At 41.5% G+C, this 17,979-nt stretch overlaps 3 protein-coding genes across 3 annotated transcripts; 1 reads left to right on the forward strand and 2 right to left on the reverse strand.

Annotated features, from left to right (window-relative positions):
- Positions 1 to 2,042: 2,042 nt before the first annotated feature.
- On the reverse strand, positions 2,043 to 5,748 carry ftr86 (finTRIM family, member 86). The gene is made up of 8 exons (XM_030778041.1): positions 5,203 to 5,748; positions 4,897 to 4,992; positions 4,393 to 4,626; positions 3,995 to 4,154; positions 3,693 to 3,797; positions 3,162 to 3,218; positions 2,578 to 2,780; positions 2,043 to 2,378 (listed from the first exon to the last, which is right to left on the reverse strand). Exons 1-8 carry the CDS (start codon positions 5,746 to 5,748, stop codon positions 2,043 to 2,045), a joined length of 1,737 nt encoding a protein of 578 aa, XP_030633901.1.
- A 1,734-nt stretch (positions 5,749 to 7,482) lies between these two features.
- Positions 7,483 to 10,244, forward strand: nudt8 (nudix hydrolase 8). The gene is given in 5 exon segments (XM_030778042.1): positions 7,483 to 8,421; positions 8,601 to 8,635; positions 8,638 to 8,732; positions 9,445 to 9,522; positions 10,059 to 10,244. Coding segments are annotated over 5 exon segments (1,029 nt in total). The 5' UTR covers positions 7,483 to 7,786.
- A 1,922-nt stretch (positions 10,245 to 12,166) lies between these two features.
- On the reverse strand, positions 12,167 to 17,079 carry mfrp (membrane frizzled-related protein). The gene is made up of 13 exons (XM_030778727.1): positions 17,029 to 17,079; positions 16,814 to 16,919; positions 16,292 to 16,423; positions 15,784 to 15,921; positions 15,229 to 15,442; positions 15,007 to 15,137; positions 14,540 to 14,665; positions 14,105 to 14,181; positions 13,770 to 13,918; positions 13,524 to 13,654; positions 13,263 to 13,397; positions 12,814 to 12,941; positions 12,167 to 12,391 (listed from the first exon to the last, which is right to left on the reverse strand). Exons 1-13 carry the CDS (start codon positions 17,077 to 17,079, stop codon positions 12,167 to 12,169), a joined length of 1,743 nt encoding a protein of 580 aa, XP_030634587.1.
- Positions 17,080 to 17,979: the final 900 nt, after the last annotated feature.

Here is a 17,979-nt window from a genome sequence, read left to right on the forward strand (position 1 = left end):
TGCCGTAGCTGCTGATGTTTGACAGAGCGGCTGAAGTTGTACCCTGGCTGGAGGAGTCATGAATATAAAGTCTCAAACAGACCCCACCTCTCTCTGTCCTCACTCATGGGGATGGGCATTGTTTTTCATGCCTTTGTCCATGACCAGTTGCCACTGCATATGGGACAGGTATTGTTATCTCATCTGTAGTGAAGACGTTCCCATAAATTCATCCCTCTAGACAGAGACACATCAGCAGTCCATTGGGAAAACCTGGTTTATGGTTTACTTTATTAAGCTCATATAGGGGGTTGGGTGGGTGGGTGGGGGGTTGGGTACAATCATCGCTGCTAAAATAGTAGATTCACATATGAAATTATTTTTTTCTTCTTTTAAGAGAATGTAACATGACATTTCATAACATTTCATGACAGAAAAATAAGTTGTGCTCAAAACTGAAATTAAACAGATATTAAATAAGATCTGATATCTCTACAAATATAATTAAGTCCGTTTCCAATTTTCTAAAACACATATTTAAAAGCACACCAGACAGTAGGCTCTCAGAGTTGTCCTTGGCTAAATCAAGTTTGAGAAGTCTATTTTGCAGCGATATGGTCACAAAATATGATTTTTAAAGGTATGGCTTACTCATTGTCTTAGGGTATCAGTTAGGAAATCAATCAGGAAATCTCACTGAACTTAGCTTTGGATGACAAATTCAACATGCATTGACATTTTACATTTCTCTTTCTTTTTTTTTAAGACTGTTTGTATGTATCCTGTTGACCATCTACAGTTATTTTTTAGACAGTTATATTTTAGACAGATATATTATTTGAAGGACTGATTACCTGTGTTTGCAGATAACTAAAACTTTTGAATGTGTGCTAGAATGACTGTAGCTAGCACTGGCCCAGGCAAATACCTAGTAACCTGAGATAGAGGGCAAACACTTTGATACTGGATATGCAGCTGATACATAGGCAGGACAAGGACAATGGTGCTAATGGGAAAAAGAAAACTTAAGGAGTATTTAGGCCAAAGCCCAAGTGATAGGTAACAAAAGATGAGGAGAAGAGAGGAATAGGGGTAAGAAAACGTTTGTGTGTATATTGGAAATAATGAAGATCAAGCTGATAAGACAAGAAGTAGGTCTGCAGAGTTTGGGAACTACCATGGGACTGTGTTTATTGATGTACTAAATCAATACAAAAGTCACTTTTATACAACAAGATCAATGACAGCACAATGAAAGAAATATATTATAGATAAATATGCACCGACAGTCAGTTCATTTCTCATTCTGATCTCTCATTTCATGATAGGTTACCAGATCCCCCAGAAGATACAATGAAGAATACCCAAGCACAATAATAAAGTCTAATCCACTGACCATTCAAAAGCATGTGTTTAATTCCAGTAAACACCGAAGGAAACTGATATTCCTTTTTGATATTGTAAGATCTGGATGACAGAAGCTAAAAAGTTATCCGCCATACATCTCAGGTTCAAATTACATTTGTAGAAAGCAAAGCCCTGAAGACAGGATTGGTGTAATTTTGTAAAGACATTTTTCAGTGGTAGAGGTGATCTTGTGATCCGATTCCCTATGTGATAGATCATTATTTCCTCATTCCACTGACATGGCAACAGCTAAGCTGCAGTACAGGCAGTATCAGAGTCATAGTAGTTTGTGAGGGAGTGAAGAAATGTGGGGAAAAAAAAAAAGTTCTCCAGCCTTTATCAGCAGTGACCTCTAGTGGCTTTCATGTTGTTTTGAAATCTTCAAGGCAACTTTTAATATAATCGTTCACCGTCAGCTAAGAGCTACCTTAAGATATTAATAAAAATGCAGACAATAGGCTTTCAAAAAACATTCAAATGACAGAATTAATATGAATCATATACTTTAGTTGAGAGGTGCAGAATAATTAGTAAACAGTTGGCACAGAAACAGAAACTCCACAGGTGACATTCCAAACCCTGATGTCTCTGGCTTTCATCATCACCCTTATTACGGATATATTCCGGAAGCAGACTGACTTCAGCAAATCCTTTCTCTAGTCCAGCTGGCAGATGGTGATGGTGGAGCCCACACCAGACCAAAAGCGGAATCCAGGGAAGAGAGCCCCGGTGAAGTCTGTACAAATGGAGTGGATAAGGTCAGCATGACCATGGGAAACCCTGTAGAAGGCAAGAACGCCTTCCTGTTGGTCCAGGTAGACCCCGATCCTCCGGGCTTTGGGTCCACTCAGCTGCGTCTCTTTCCCAGCATGCCAAAAGGAGAAGACCGACCCAGTCCAATACAGGGTCCAGGACTGCTCATTATGGCCAAGTCTGGAGCTGTCATCTGACGGTGTTCGTGCTATGTCTTTGTAGGTCACACCGACTGTCACCTGGGTTAGGAGAAATTCAGTGTGTAAATAAACATTCTTCATTGCGTAGCCTGTAATACTTCCATTATCATCAACCACACCATCCAGTGTTGTCCATAAAATCTCTTAACACTTAGAACTCTTACTATTATTTCATGTAGCATGAAAGGCTAAGAATCATCTACTCCCAAACCAAGAAGAAGTCCACAGAATTTGGTACCTTCTGTCCAGTCCATTCTACCTCCCAGTAATAGGGGCTTCCAGCCAGAGGTTCCAAGCAAAGTATCTGTCTCCAGAAGAGGAAGCGTTCAGGATTCTCAGGATAGTTCTGATTCTCGGCCCGGAAGGTGGCTTTGCGATCTCCATCAGACAGCTTGATTTGACGGAACGCTGTCTTTCCATCCAGCGTGGGCTCAAAGCGGACTGGAAGACAAGGAAAACCCAGTTAATTTCTTCATGCTGTAATGCTTTCAGTTTTATCCAGGTTTACAGTTCTATAACTGCTTTTGGTCAGCATATTAATCACAGTGAAACTGCTCTGTGAATTATAGGAAATATAAAAAAATGGACCATGTGGCTTGCCTTGCTTAAATTCAAAGCATTATAATCTTAGTTATTACAGTTAAAATGCCTTTAAAAAGAAAAGTTGTGATGCTGTGTTTCACCATTCTTTTTGATATCCTTCAGAGCTCATCACCTTTATGCCCCAAATACATATGCCATAGTCACAGACCCTCATAGTCTGATAAGGGCTTTATAGCCTGGGCACGTATTGCCAGTCTTCCAGAAAAAAGTGTCACTCACATTTCAGCATCTCTTCTCTGGTTTTGGGTTCTAGGGGCTGTTTGGATCTGACTTGAACTGGAGAAGCAGAGGGAGCTGGAGTAGCAGAAGGAGCTGGAGTCACTGGAGTTAACTGGGAAGAACTGGATTTACTTGGAGGAACTGGATTTAGCTGGGAAGAACTGGATTTACTTGAAGGAACTGGATTTGGGTTGGCATCACCGTTTGTTAGCAAATCTTTGCCTGGACATGACAGAGACAGCTTAAAATAAATCAACTAGAAAATCATTGTTTAACCTCTCTCACAGCAATATGTTTTGAGACTTAGTTGTGTTCATTGAATGGAATGGCTTTATGTTTAATAAACAGAGAGAAAAAAAAATCATAGAGACAAGAGCATTACCAAATAAATAAACAAAATAAAATTTCAGCCATGACAATTCTAATTGGTTCCTCTGGCAAGGGGATCATACATTAATATTTTATCAACCCTCACATTGAGAACATAAAAGTGACTGGGCATTGATGGCTGTAATGTCACTAATTGCTCACCTGAGCTTTGTGATGTCTGAGCTTTGGGAGTCTGTGGGCTAAGAGAAGCTGATTCTGCTGCGGATGCCTGATCACTAGGCACTGCTGCTGGTGTGGCATCATTCACTGCATAAAAAGACACTGATATTACTGCTAGTGCATATTATTAGGCGTGATAGAGATAACGTAGTTAGAATTATGCACCATCCTTCATGCTAAAGATATGCCAGTACAAGTAACCAGGACAAATATATTATTATGTCTGTTGGACTTGCTGTTAAACCCAGGCTTTAAATGGTAACTGGTCATGGGCCTGTCCTTACCTGCCCTGAACATGTTGGCTAGGTGTGCTCTGCAGAAGTTCTGCAGCCCCTCTCTAAATTCCCCCATAGCTGCTCTCACTCCAGGTATTACCGACACAGGGTACGGACTTCCCCAGTCTGAACCGCCAACTTGACCAATGGGAGCTATGCCGAAGAAAGCCTGTAAGGATGATGAAATCATGCATCACAGAGCAAACAAGTTCTACATTCATGCATCACTGAATAAAATGAGGTCTGCATTTAGCTGGCAACAGAAAGGAGGAGTAAAAGTCTGTTTGAAGGGATGAAAACAAACAAACTCTATATTGAGACAATTAAAGAGAAGTCAGTTACCCTCCCCCCCCACCCCAAATGCATGCAGGTTTCTCTACATGCAATGACTGTTCTCAGACACTCACATTCAGGAAGCTAATTGAGTCCTCCATGCCAGCAACCCCTTTCAGCATCTCCTCCTGCCTCCGTAGCTGCGTGATCTCCTGCCGAAGTCCATGGCTGTGACCCTCAGCACGAGTACATGCAGACACCTCATGAACATTGAGGAGTTCCTCCACCTGGGTGCCCATCAATGCCAGACTTTTCACCAATTCAGCAAATAGCTCTCTATTTTCTCTCTGGAGCTCCTGCATAGAGTTCTGGGAGGGAGCAGGGGAGGGAGATGGAGGGAGAGAGAGGAAGCAAGAGAGAAAATCAGTGAGAAGCTAAAGTAATAACATTTTGGCAATCTGGCATTAAACTCACAGGACGTGCCTGATGAAAAATGAATTCACACACTCATACAGCTTTTGTTGTTCAGTTAATTAAATTACACTCCCGCCCCCCAGAGTGAAGCAAAAAAAGGTGTCCACAAATTTAAACTTCTGTATGTGACAAATCACAGTTCATATCTGTTGCGCAGTTCATACCTTGTAAGCCTGTGTAGCTTGAGGTAATAACTGAATGATTTTCTCCCTGTCCTGAATACTCTTTTGTATTGTTGCTTGCATCTGAACAAGCTCTTGCTGCGAACACAAACACATACACACAACATAATTTGAACCATAGCCAAGCAAGGCTCAAACATAAAAGAACAATACAACAGATCTTTTCCAAAGACTTCGATAGGATGTTATTACATACGTGAAAAGCACTGTTAGCACGAGAGAGAAATTAAAAGCAAGATAGTGAGAAGATTTTTTTCCAAAGTAGTATGAAATTTTTTTTAACTGCACCTGTTTCTCTGCCTTCTCCTCCTCTGGACGGACAACCTGATGACCCTTGTGTCCAAGTAGGCTGCAGTCATCACATACATGCTCCTTATCATTGCAGCAGTACAGTTCCAGCACCTGCTGGTGTAGTGGGCACAGCTTGGTTGAGCTGACAGGTAACTGGGGATACAAACTACACTGTTCTGAGGTACTTCCTTCAGCACCACCCGCCAAATCAGGCCGGACAGGCACTGGAGGAGGACCGAGAGGAACAGACACGGGAGGAGAAGGGGTGACGGTGAGATAAACAGGGGAAGGAGGTCTATCATTTCCCCTCACTCTCAGCTTCTCCATGGCTTCCATCAACACAGTGCTCCGAGCCAGAGTTGGCCTGGGGTTGAAGACCTGCCTGCACTGGGGACAATAGCACTCGCCCTTGGATGTCCCTTGGTCCCAGTGCTTCTGGATGCATAATAGACAGTAGGTATGTCCACAGGGAAGTGTTGCAGGGTCACGCAGGACTTCCAAACACACCGAACAGACGAATTCCTCTGGAGGCCAGGTAGCCATCTTGGAAGTACAAGAGAGAGACTGCTCTTGAAGCGACACCGACTGCACATAAACCGTCTTGTGATACACACCTTGAGCTGTTTAAAGCCAAAATGGGAGAGGTGCATGACAAGAAATACAGGTATTGCGGAAGAACTTTCCAGATTCATCAAGTCATGAGTCATAAGGTCACTTGCTTTGACTGGAGTGATGTTGAACAAAAGGAATCTCAAAAAGGCTGACTGGCTGGTTTCTACCTCTCTCTGATTTGAATGACTAACACTGCTCTTAATGCAAATGGAAACAGGTGGGGAAGCACTGATTGAGCAACAAAGTGATTTCTTGTTCTGCCCAATTATGTAAGCTCTCATGCTTCTGATGTCATGCCTGTCTTAGGTTTTGATGGTACAAACTTTTTTTTTTGCCCCTTACCATCCAGCTCAATGTTTTCTCTTAGTACAGAGAGAATATGTATCAGTTGCTTACTCCAAGCAACCTATAATGACATTCATAGCCGACATCTTTTACATTCACCCATCGAAACTGAATAAAAATTGTGCACTTCATTGACACAGTATGGGACCTGAGTATATATGATCTAGCCAAAGACATAATTTCTTAGCATATTACAAGAATCAAACAATCCTAACTGTTCGTTTCGTTTAAAGTACATTGCAAAATATTTAAAGGGATTTAACATGCAATATGTAAAAAAAGTTTCGTGACATGACAAGGGCAAACCATAAAAGGACGCCCCCTCTCTGTCACGTTGAGTAGTGCCAGCCGGAAAGGCTACTACAACTGGGTGATACCGATGTTCAAGGTTAGTAACTTTAGCAGTGGACAGTCTTTTCTTATCTCCGTCTATAGTTTATACTGTTCACGTTTTTTTCAGAACTTGTCACCATCGTAAGACCTCTATAACTACATTATTTTTTGTGGGTTAGCCAGCTATTGAGCTTTCCGCTTAGGCTATGCTATCCAGCTAGCATACTGCTAGTTTAATAACAGTTTGAATCACCAGCACTGCAATAGGGACAGCTGTTGGAAAGGCAGTTAGCCAGCTAGTTCACGTTAGCTCCAGTATAGTGTGACCGTATGAATTACCGAATATTTTCAGTGTCGTACGCCCGAAACTTAACTCGTCCTTTTCTCTCTCTGATCTAGCACCTACAGTGTTAGTTTTGGTTTATTATTCATGGTTTATTGTTCATTAAATAAAATGTAGTAGCCGTTTCTATGACAAATTAAGCTAGCTTAGGGTACTACGTCAACTGAGTTAACGTGAATGGTTGCGAGACACCATTTAACCAATCAGAAATTATATTATTTGTTATTGTTATTTAGATTTGTGAGAGTGCGGAGACAATTTTTTATCTATCACTGTTTAAAACAATGATGGGTAAAATGTTGCCGGTTTACCAAAGTGTCATTTCGTGTTCTTGATATCAGTGCCTGTAACCTCTGTGCTTCAACACAACCCATGCGTTTGAAAAGCCAACCAATAAGCTAATACTTTTGCCTCGTCGTGGTATTTCCAGTTTTACTCATCATAAGCTGTTTGAGGTTGCTCTGAGTGCGTCCAAACAAACAGGCGTCTTGATGAAAACAGATCAGGCGGAGAATGTCTGCATGCACTCTCTTTTTAGTACCTTTCTTTTAGCTAATACGCATTATAGTGTGACATCTCTGGACGTTTTTTGTTAACTGTAGTGCGTTTGTTGTACTCTTGAATACAGAATGTTTAGGAGTTCTCAGATGGTTGCCTCAACATATCTGCTGAGGACCCATAAATCACTTAAGCTGATTGGGAGTCGGGAACTCTTTGACATTCTACCACATTGTCTGTTGTGGAGGCAGGATGGCCCAAGACTGGGAAGAACTTTCTGTTATGAGTCCTGCCTTGGACCATTTTATATGGTGGGCAGATCAGACAGACTGCACAAGGACATACCTCACAAGACTGCAAAAGAAAAGGTTGCTCAAGTCTCACAAAGGACTAGCCATAAGATGATAGATAGCTGCGGACCCTGCCTGTCGTCAGACTCTTCAGGATCCAATGCAAATAAACATCTCTTCTACTCGCCTGTCATCCTCGGCATATTCCGTCCTCCTGCAGCAGGCACAAGCACAAACCACTAAAGCATTTGTTCACTCATCACACAGCACGATTAAAACCACTTCACAGGGACGTCTGATAAATCCTGTGCCATCAAAGGATTCAGAATTCAGTAAGTGCCTGATGCCAATGAAACAAACAAACAAAAACCAAAGCTTTATCGACAAAGAAAAGGCAGACCTTACAGTCGGCAGTAAGATTCAGGAGAGATGTTATTCCATAATTAGGGATGGGTTTCACAAGGACTTGTTATTTCGATTGTCAAGGTCGGCGAACAAGCTCTGGACTCCACATCTAGAAGGCTGGAATTGTTTTGGACAGTTAACGCATCAGACCCGAGGTTGTCATAGCGGTGTCCCGCGGCAGGCTGCCCAGATGGACTGCTTGTCTCCTGAAAACGAGGCACGCTGCAGGCAGAGGCTAGAACCCAACTCCGCGTTGTATGAGAAAGGAGAGAGGGAAAGAGCTGGGCGGCTGTGCTGGGTGTGTCTGTGCACTGTGGGGGGAGAGCCCTCCTTTTCCTCTTTTACACTTAGATCCAGCAAACTCAAGGGAAGGCACAAGGGTGACGTCAGGTAAGGCTGCACATCCGTGACGTCCCTTAACACATCCGTTAAAAAACGACAATACACCACTGATGGTACTTCATAGTCAAAGATATAATCTGTTTGTGTTTTAAGTGAACGCTGGATGAATGTACAGTGTGTTCATTTATTTCTCATACGTGATTAACTTCATTTTCTGTTTCTTTCAGTTTCGCAGGTGGAAAACGAGACCCGTCGGACAGAAACGTGTTGACACGGCTTTGCGAGAAGCTCGTGAGGAGCTTGGTATAGCGGTGGGAGAAGATCGGGTTTGGGGTGTGCTCAAACCGCTCCGTGACATGGTGAGAGTGCACGTCTTGAACAAAAAGAAAAACGAAAAAAAAAAAGGGTTTACAAGCAACTTACTGCAAATTGAACTTTTATGCAATGCAAACTCAGATCCTGTTTGCTTAATGGTTGAGCCTGGATTTCCGGGTATTATCAGCTTTTTATGTCTCTTTCTACCCAAATGTTTTCATTCATGTGTCTGTTACTTGTGTTGGATTTCCTATGATGAAATCCTCTACTGGACTCTCAAACCTTGTGGGGTTGCATAGGTCAATGTTTCCAAATCCTAGTCCTGGTGTGTAGGACACCAGATTCAGCTGCACATGTCTAAGGTCTCCCCTGTTCTCACACTCCTGACCTGGCAGATCACAAAAGTGCTACTTAACTGATGAATTGAGTCAAGCATGTGAGAGCTGGGAGAGACCTAAAATTGGTTTTGTTTTGGAGTAGCAGGAACAGGATTGGGAAATATGGGCTTGTGTAATGGAATTTTTTTATTTACTAGTATTTATTCAATCCAGTTGTGTAAACTTGTATGATTTGAACTTTGCTTAAGCAGTATTAAATGAATCCTTTCTTGGATTTGGGACAGCCATTTACAGACAAACTTGATTCAGACTGGGTCATCTGTTTGTTTGTTTGTTTGTTTGTTTTGAATTTAATTGGAGGTAAAGTATTTAAAATGGTTGGTAATATTCCAATGCATGTTTTTTTTTTCCCTCCTAGTCTGGAATGATGATCGCTCCAGTTCTGGCTAATCTTGGGCCTTTGGAAGCTCTGTCATTCAAACCCAACCCTAGCGAGGTAAATACTGCTGAGCTCCAAGGCCTCTGTCTTCTTTAAACCTTTCATTCTAACATTAAATATCCAGTTTCATTTAGTATGTGTTCACTATTTTCATCTGTCAAAATCTTAGAACAGTTCCCGGGTCCTGGGATCCCACTATACTGCACCTTTTTTATGGACTAACACTTCATATATTCCAATAAATCAGCTCATTTTAAAGCTCTTGATAAGTTGACCCAGGTGTGTTTGGTATGTGCTCTACAACTAAAAGGGGCCACAGGTGCCTTTGGCTAGCACTGTACTAATGCTCGACTGGCTTCAGGATCTCTACATGTAGTTAAGTGTGGACTGTTGCTTGTGAATAGGCAAGCAGTGACTTGCTTTTGTATCTTTATGTCCCAATATGTGTCATTAACATGCTAAATCTAGTAAGACTGCAGTTCAGTCCTGTTTGTCCCATAGATCACACAGTCTCACAGATGTTGTAAGAGTATAGGATGAAGTTGATTGGGTCAGCTTAGCTTTCTTCACCAGTCTTGGTTTCTGTCCCACAGGTGGAGGAGATCTTTACCCTCACGCTAGCTCACGTATGCAATCCTCACAACAAGGGCTACACTCACTTCCGCACCGGTGATCGCTACGGTTACACGCTGCCCGTGTTCCGTAATGGAAAACATCGCGTGTGGGGTCTAACGGCGGTCGCCTTGGACCACACGCTCAAACTCATTGTGCCACATTAGCACCAAAGCGGCGTCCACGTATAGTCAGACTTAAATCACAGGGGCCTGCTGCTGCTGCCAAAACGCATGCTGACTCAGAGAGAGGGTGGTAAGAGCTGTTGTACTTGTGCTAATGAGTACTAACCTGGTGATGAACATCCATAAATGTCCTAATTTTACTTCACAACCATGACTTGAAAAGTAGAGGCAATGTAAGGTGGGCTTTCATGCCGTATTGTCCGCACTCCTGTTTGGTTCAGGAAAGAGCTTTGTGAAGTGGAAAAACTGTTGGTGACTAAAGAGTACCGAGACCACATCTTAATTTTACAGCATTAATAACATAATCATAATATAATATTTTATAATAATTATTATAAAATATTTCTGTCAGGATTAAAATAAAAAACATCTTCAGATGATGTTTAGATAACCAATGACATGTTTTCAGTTGTAGATTCCACTCTGTTCGTCGTAGTTTTAGTAACTGAATGATACCAACATGCAGTGTCATGTGAGTCTGAATAGCAACACACAATGCCTCATTACAAATGGATGAATTGTTTTATTGAGTTACTACAAATTAAGGAACTTTGGACTTTGCTAACAGAAGACACAGTGAGTTTATACAGTCCTTAAACTTGAGGATACCAGACTTTGTCTTTGTGACAATCATTTTCTGAGATGTACGGTATATCTGTGGTGCTCTACCATTTGAAATATATCATGTACAGTTTCAGACAGAGCAATAAACTTTTATCTCTCCTCTTCATTATATCACTCAATTTCTGTGGTAGATGTGCATCAGTACTGGCCCCATTAACATCCCAAGAAAACGTTAAATACACAGGTACAGTTTAGTCAAAATGTTAATTTATACAAAATCAATAAATATCATTACCAAGTAACAATATTCATATTGTTCCATCTGTCTGTGAAAAGTGAACTGCTATTTTTGACTATTGGCCCTAAGAAATTATGATGAAACAAAGTGATAGATTGATTAATTTCAACATGATGCTGTCAACTTGTGATCAAGGCATCAATTCTCCATTTCTATAGTTACTTATATAACTGACAGGTGTGAAAACTCCAAAAGGATGTTAAAGCTAGCACCAGTCTCATCAGTTGCACATACAATTCTTGTTGCAAACAGTCTGCAGAAACATTTATTTGAGTTTTATTTTATCTGGCACTTAAGTTCAGCACATTCTGTTCTCTTCTGCAATCAGAATATCTGAGCAAAAAAAAAAAAAAAAGTCACATTGGAACGCTAGTAAAACCAAATCAAGAGTGTTTTCAAACGTTAGGAAACCAGCATCCATGTAAGTCCAAAGAAGTGAGAGGTAGGTATTGCACAACAAGTTGCCATAGTTTGATAATATTACACTACAAGCAGGCAATCACCTGGGGAGCTATGTTTGCCTAAATAGTGTCAAAGGTTATGAGTAACCGCTGGATAGACAGAAGCCAAGAAGTCTCAAACATACAGGTTTTACAGCCTTTTGACAAAATTACCCTGAGAGGGAAGAGAGTTGTTATCTTGTCCAGTGACTATTTTTGAAAAGGGATAAATAAGTAATAAGCTTTCAAGGCAGGGCTGGTTTTCAGTCAAACCTGCCCCCAGTGTAAATGTATTCCCATAGCTCTACCTCTTTGTAACGAGTGGTATCTGTAGACTTGTGAACGAGACCATTGCTGCACTGGCTGGCAGCCTTTCTTGCCAAGACCGGACATTTATATAAGAATCCAGTCTAAACAGTAATCTGTATGTGGTACTTCTTTTTGAGGAAAGCTCCTTTTTATTAGACACATACATCTCAGGTTTGTTTTCATGAACACAATCCAAAGGACCCTTGAACAGGTCAAGATCTGAAACTTGTTCATTTTTGACTACGGTACTCTCACTGGAGTTTTGAATGTAACCGTGTGTACCCTGACTTCTGTTAGGGAAGCGAGCACTCCATTGGGTCCTGGGTGTCAGGCAGTAAGTGGCAGTTGAAAGGCCAGCTGAGGCTGAAGAGGTCCAGAGCCTGACTGCACTGTTGCTCTGCCGAGGAACAGATGGACCTGCATGGCTGCAGCACTCCACCCTGAGGGCTGCACTGCGGCACAAAAATGCCACACACTAGCCTGCGCAACGGCTCAAAGCAAGCCAGGTCCATGAGCACCTGATCCAAAGACAGAGACGCCAAATATACGTTTACGAGTGAGCGCTTTGTACGACCATCCTGAGTTTTCATAATCACCCTGAACTGTTCTCTTACTTATTTAGACTCTTATTTTCATTTATGTCCTCATTCTTAGAAAACTTGAACTACCTACATTTTAGATATTACTCAAAAATATTATGAAAGTAAGGCAGCAACTTTCTAAATCAGCACCATTCTGGACTCAACAGTTATTGTCTGCATGCAGTGCTACAGTTGCTAAATTATCCACAAATATACATTTGACAAAGTCTTTAACATTCACACAAAAAAACCTTGTCTGTCCTATGCACATGGAATACCAAAAATACTTCCTTTCTCTTAACTCTGTAAAGACATTAAAAGGAGTTATGGATACTGTAGTTCAAGAGCATATGCCTTACTTTGTATTGGCTTAGCATAGAGGCAGCCTCTCTCTGGTCGGCAATGGAGAGCCAAATGTTGGGGAATGAGGTGAGGTTATAACTCAGACCCTGACACATGTCCACATGGATGGGCTCACAGGATGAAGCTAAGGAAGGGAACTGACATGACTGCATAGATCTTACACCCATTTCTGATTCGAAAAAAGCACATCTGAGCAAACACTGAATGAACATGTTTATCTTAACAATATTCCCATGCTAAATTTGGACCCCAAAATAAAACGGAACTTTCATTTAAGAAAAAAACTATACTGTATCAGTAATCAGTCTAGCGAATAAAAATATGACGTGAAGTTAATCCACATTGGACACATTAGATACCTTGCAACTATGAAATGTTTTACATGTTAAATGTTTTTATATAGTTTGCTTATGGAGCAATCAAAGCCGATTGTGAACATCCTTACTGAAAGGAGGGTAAGTGGAGTTGCTGCAGTCATGCTCATCTGCTCCATCTGCGCAGTCATTCCATCCATCACACAGCCAGTCCTGGTTCACACATTCCCCACTGCCACAAGCAAACTGCGTAGGGCTGCAAGTCCCTGGCAAAGAGAGGTGTATGAATTTTCCTTCAACCTGAGGGGTGTTTGTTATTCCCAAATAAAAATGGAATGACATGTAGCTTTGTGACTTTTTTTGACATAAATATACAAGCACAAAGGACTCACTATCCAAGATGGAGATGGCCTGGTAGGAGGCAAAAAATCCACTGTCGGCCACACCCTCATCAGCCACGAAGAGTACAGTCATTATAGGTCCAGAAGATGTCAGATCAGGAGGGAGACCAGAGCCACAGTACCTACCACAACACAGCATGCCACCAGCGTTTCACTCTTAACTCACAAAGGCTAATATGTTCACTTATGGAGTGAACCAGTATTTATGTATGTAGATCAAAACTTTTAAATACCCACCTTCCCAGAACGCTGCCATCTCCAGTGTCTCCACTATCATGCACCTCAACATAGTCAAATTCACACACGTCTTGTGTCTCCAGGCTGAAGTTTTGGAAACTCAGCTTAATCACGTAACCCTCTTCCACTGATATGTGCCACTTACACAGCTGTAAGAAAAGAAAAAAAGGATAGGAGAGAAATGTGCACGTATATGTGTGTGTGTGTGTGTGTGTGAGAGAGAGAGAGAGAGAGAGAGAAAGAAAATTAGATAGCCAGAACTATGATTAAGTGAAAAGCAATGAAAGCCTATTGAAAGCATGTCTGCCTAAGTTCTGAGGGGTGTCTGGACGTACCTGTTGATGGGGATATGGCTTTGGATGATTTGGACTGGAGAATGAACCATGTGGTCCACGCTTTTGACCACCACACTCTGTGCAAAAAATGCAGATAATCAGCTCTGGATTTTCATAGTAAGTAGAGAAATAGGAAAATCACATTGATCTCTATTGCCCTCTCTGAAGTTCACATTTTAGAGACAGACAGTGTAATATTGATCCCTATGCTTGCTGCAATCGATTGCGCTCTGATAAAATATTCATAGAATATGCACAATTCAACATTATTTCAAAACCCTGCATGCACACAAGTACTCAACCGCATAAATACAAAAATAGGGCTATTCCATGCTAAGCATAGTCAATAACAGACATAACACAAACACAGCTAAAATCCGACCTTTTCATGCATAAACAACTGGTGCTGAAGTGCACTGTGAAAGCTGCATTCACCCTTGTGTTTGTGGCTGCAGTTGGCTTCATCAGTGTGGTCCTGGCAGTTTGGTTGTCCGTCGCAGACAGACACAGGCAACAAGCAACGACCACTGTCACACATAAACTCTTCTCTGGTGCAGCTTTCTGAATCAAAACACACAGATATCAATAATGTATGCTGCATTAGAACAGAAGCATACTGATATGCACAGAAGGTCAGTTTTAGTGGTAAGCAAGTGATGCATGGTGAGACAAATGTTATCCTATCATCTTTCTGCCACAAACTGGCAGAGAGCTCGCCCTGACTCACACAACCAAACATGTATTACAAAGGCCCGTCACCAAGCTAAAGTCTTATGAATCTATTTCTTTACTTTTTATATCCTTTTCAAAACAAAGTGTTGAAAGATTTCAGAATCATTTCTGTGGTCAGATGACGCTGGGTTTATGGCTGTTATTGCTAATATGTAAGGAGCTGTACTTACTCTGTCCTGGAGAAATGGCAGTGTATTGAGCAGAGAAGCCATTTCCCCCGATGCTCGCATCAGAATGGAATGTAATCCACACAACACTGCTGTTTGTGTTGACTGTAGGTGGCGCCACATTGCCACAGAACCTAGACAAGGAGTAAAATGGAGAACAAGGTGTTATTTGTGAAGAATATAGATCTCACTTGTTGAGAGAAGTCATTACTCAGTCAGCCCCACCTAGTGGACATCTGCTCCGCCTCTTCTCTGACCTCCAGCCAGTCAAAGAGGCAGGGGGAAGGTCCCTCAATGCCCAGGGAGGACACATGGATCTGGACTAGGGAGGGGGGAGGCACACTAATCACCCACACACAAACAGAATCTGGCGGGTACAGACCGGGATGGTTGGGGGAGCTTAGTGTTCCCTCTGTATCAGTCAAGACACCACCACATTCTGGAAGGAAAACATGAGACTTAGCAATGAGCTACACGAACTTGTGAATCTGATTTATTAAACAATAGATCATCAAATAATTATCACATACTGAAAGACCATTATAGACATGCTCCAATGCTTCACATTAATGGTTACCCTCACAAATGACTATACTTTGCAAAATATAACAACAACTACAACAACAACAACAACAATAATAAATTAATAGCTAGATTTACAAAATGAGCCTGCATGGTGAATTAGTCTCAATAAAATCCCATATTCAGTGTGTCCTTACAATCGCCAGAACCCTACAAAATGAAATTAAAGGATGTAGTTTTGGGATAATAAACAATCACTTGTAGGAGAGGTGGGCTCTCTTTCGGGCTGGGGAACCACAGTACTATGCAATGGGTGGAGGCTGTGAGGTACTCCATCTCCATTCCAAGAGTCTAAGGGTGATGGCATCCCTCCCTCAGTACTCTCACTGTTCAACTCTGTACAAGAAAGAGACGGTAATCCGTGATATGGGTTAAGACTCTATTGACTCCAATATTTACAGGTTTACAGATTAACTGTGAATATGTATAAGTGTCTGTGAGACAAGAAAAATATAACTCCTTGGTGTGTGACAAATGCTTTCCACAGACACACAGGTTTACAATCTCTGTGGCATTAATCTAATATCAATCCAAACAATCTTGATGAGTGACTGAAGTACAGTAAAGAACTACTGAACGAAGATGTCTATGAAACATTGTAGTTAGGTGCTAGTTGACAACATTCCACAGAAACAACCAAAAGATTTGTACAACTCAGGTTCCCTGTGGATCAGCAGAGAGTAGGAGTGTATAGTAGTGTTCTCACGTGTAAGAGTGAGCGCCAGTGTAAGGCCCAGGGCTGTCACCAGTAGCAGTACAGCTGCTGACACCACCACTGCACTCCAGCCACACCAAGAACCCCTCAAACGTACCACACAAAGACTCAACACTCCTCGCCCTGCACAACCATAACAAAGAGAGGAGAGCAGAGGAGAGGAGAGGAGAAGAGAGAAGAGGATGGAGACAATTCATACATTTCACACACATATTATGCTCCTTCTAGTCTTCATTTCTATATTTAGAAGTATGTATCATCTCATAAACACTCTGTCTAACATGGTTTATGAGGTCTTGGTCTTGCAATTATTTGTTATTTAGTCAGTCAGTTAGTTTGTTTGTACAATTTCAGTTATTTGCAGCAACTAAGAATAGCCTTTCCTGAAGGATTTGGAATCAGGACTGTTCTTACTCAGTGTTAGAATATTGTTTAAAAAAAAAAAAGTTATACGGGTAAATGACAGTGCTGTAAACAGTGCTGTAAACTGTAGAGACACTGTAGCGGACTTACGCGTGGACGGTCCCTTGCTAGGCTGTGGGGGAACATCTACTTTAAAGCTGTCTTTTACCTCATCGCGATCGTTCTCCGGTTCAAAAGCAGGGTTACAAAACACATTCTGGAAAATGGTCAGGAAAACAGGCGTAGTGCCACAGTTATAGGCTATATGCTCATGTGCAGAACTAATGCAATAATGATATTAATCTGCTTCAACCAACGGCACTTACTTTGCACAGCTCGGATGAATTGTCCTCAGATATCTCAGAGGGTTCCATCATCTTGATGCGGAGATGCGTTGATGTCACGTAGCCAAGTCAAGATAAACATTGATCCTCATTAGTGTTTGTAAGCCATCTACAGTGATGACAGTTTGTCAATAAAAAAAAGTACTCAAAACGTACCAGCAAAATTAGATTAAACACAGGTTGGAGAAGGCCATTTGGGTGCTCCAAACAAAAATCAGTGTTCTGCCTGTGTCACTCGTAAAATGACGGTCCATCAGCTCAATCATGAAAATCCCAATTGCTTATAATTTGAAATGGCGAAGACGTGGGTGGACAGAGAAATTCTAAGCAGACATAAATCCAACCGAAAAATCCACAGAGAAACGGAAACAACAACGGAAAACAGCGAGGTGAACATTAAAAGTCTGATCTGGCGTCGTGTAAAAATCCAGAACGGTAATTGTGCTCTGGTTACTCCGCATTGATCAGCGTTTTCAACACTTTGGATAAATCGTAAATTGTGTGTTTGAGATAGATAGTCCTGAATGCCCCCCTGTTGTTAAGGGTGAGTAGTTAGTAAAAAGAAGTAGAGATCCCTCTCCTCGATTCTTGGCAAAGCCAAGTCAGCTGAGAGGACTGAGCCGGCTTGGCAGCAGGGTTTAGGGGGTCGTGCTGTAGCAAAATTCCACTAAATACCCATAATGATCTTCTAATCCCTAAAATTCAACACACACACACACACACACACACACACACACACACACACACACTTATTACAGCTTGTACACGAAACATGACATTTTTCTTAACCCAATTATTCTCAAGTAGTGACCTGGACAAAATCTCCTTTACATAGTTTTTCCTTATATGACCTGTTTTTTGTACTCTGTAATGATAAATTCCATATAATGAACACTGTTAACACTGCAAGAGGCATGACAAACCTGTTTACAT

Source organism: Chanos chanos, chromosome 6, assembly GCF_902362185.1.
Source record: "Chanos chanos chromosome 6, fChaCha1.1, whole genome shotgun sequence".
Taxonomy (NCBI): domain Eukaryota; kingdom Metazoa; phylum Chordata; class Actinopteri; order Gonorynchiformes; family Chanidae; genus Chanos; species Chanos chanos.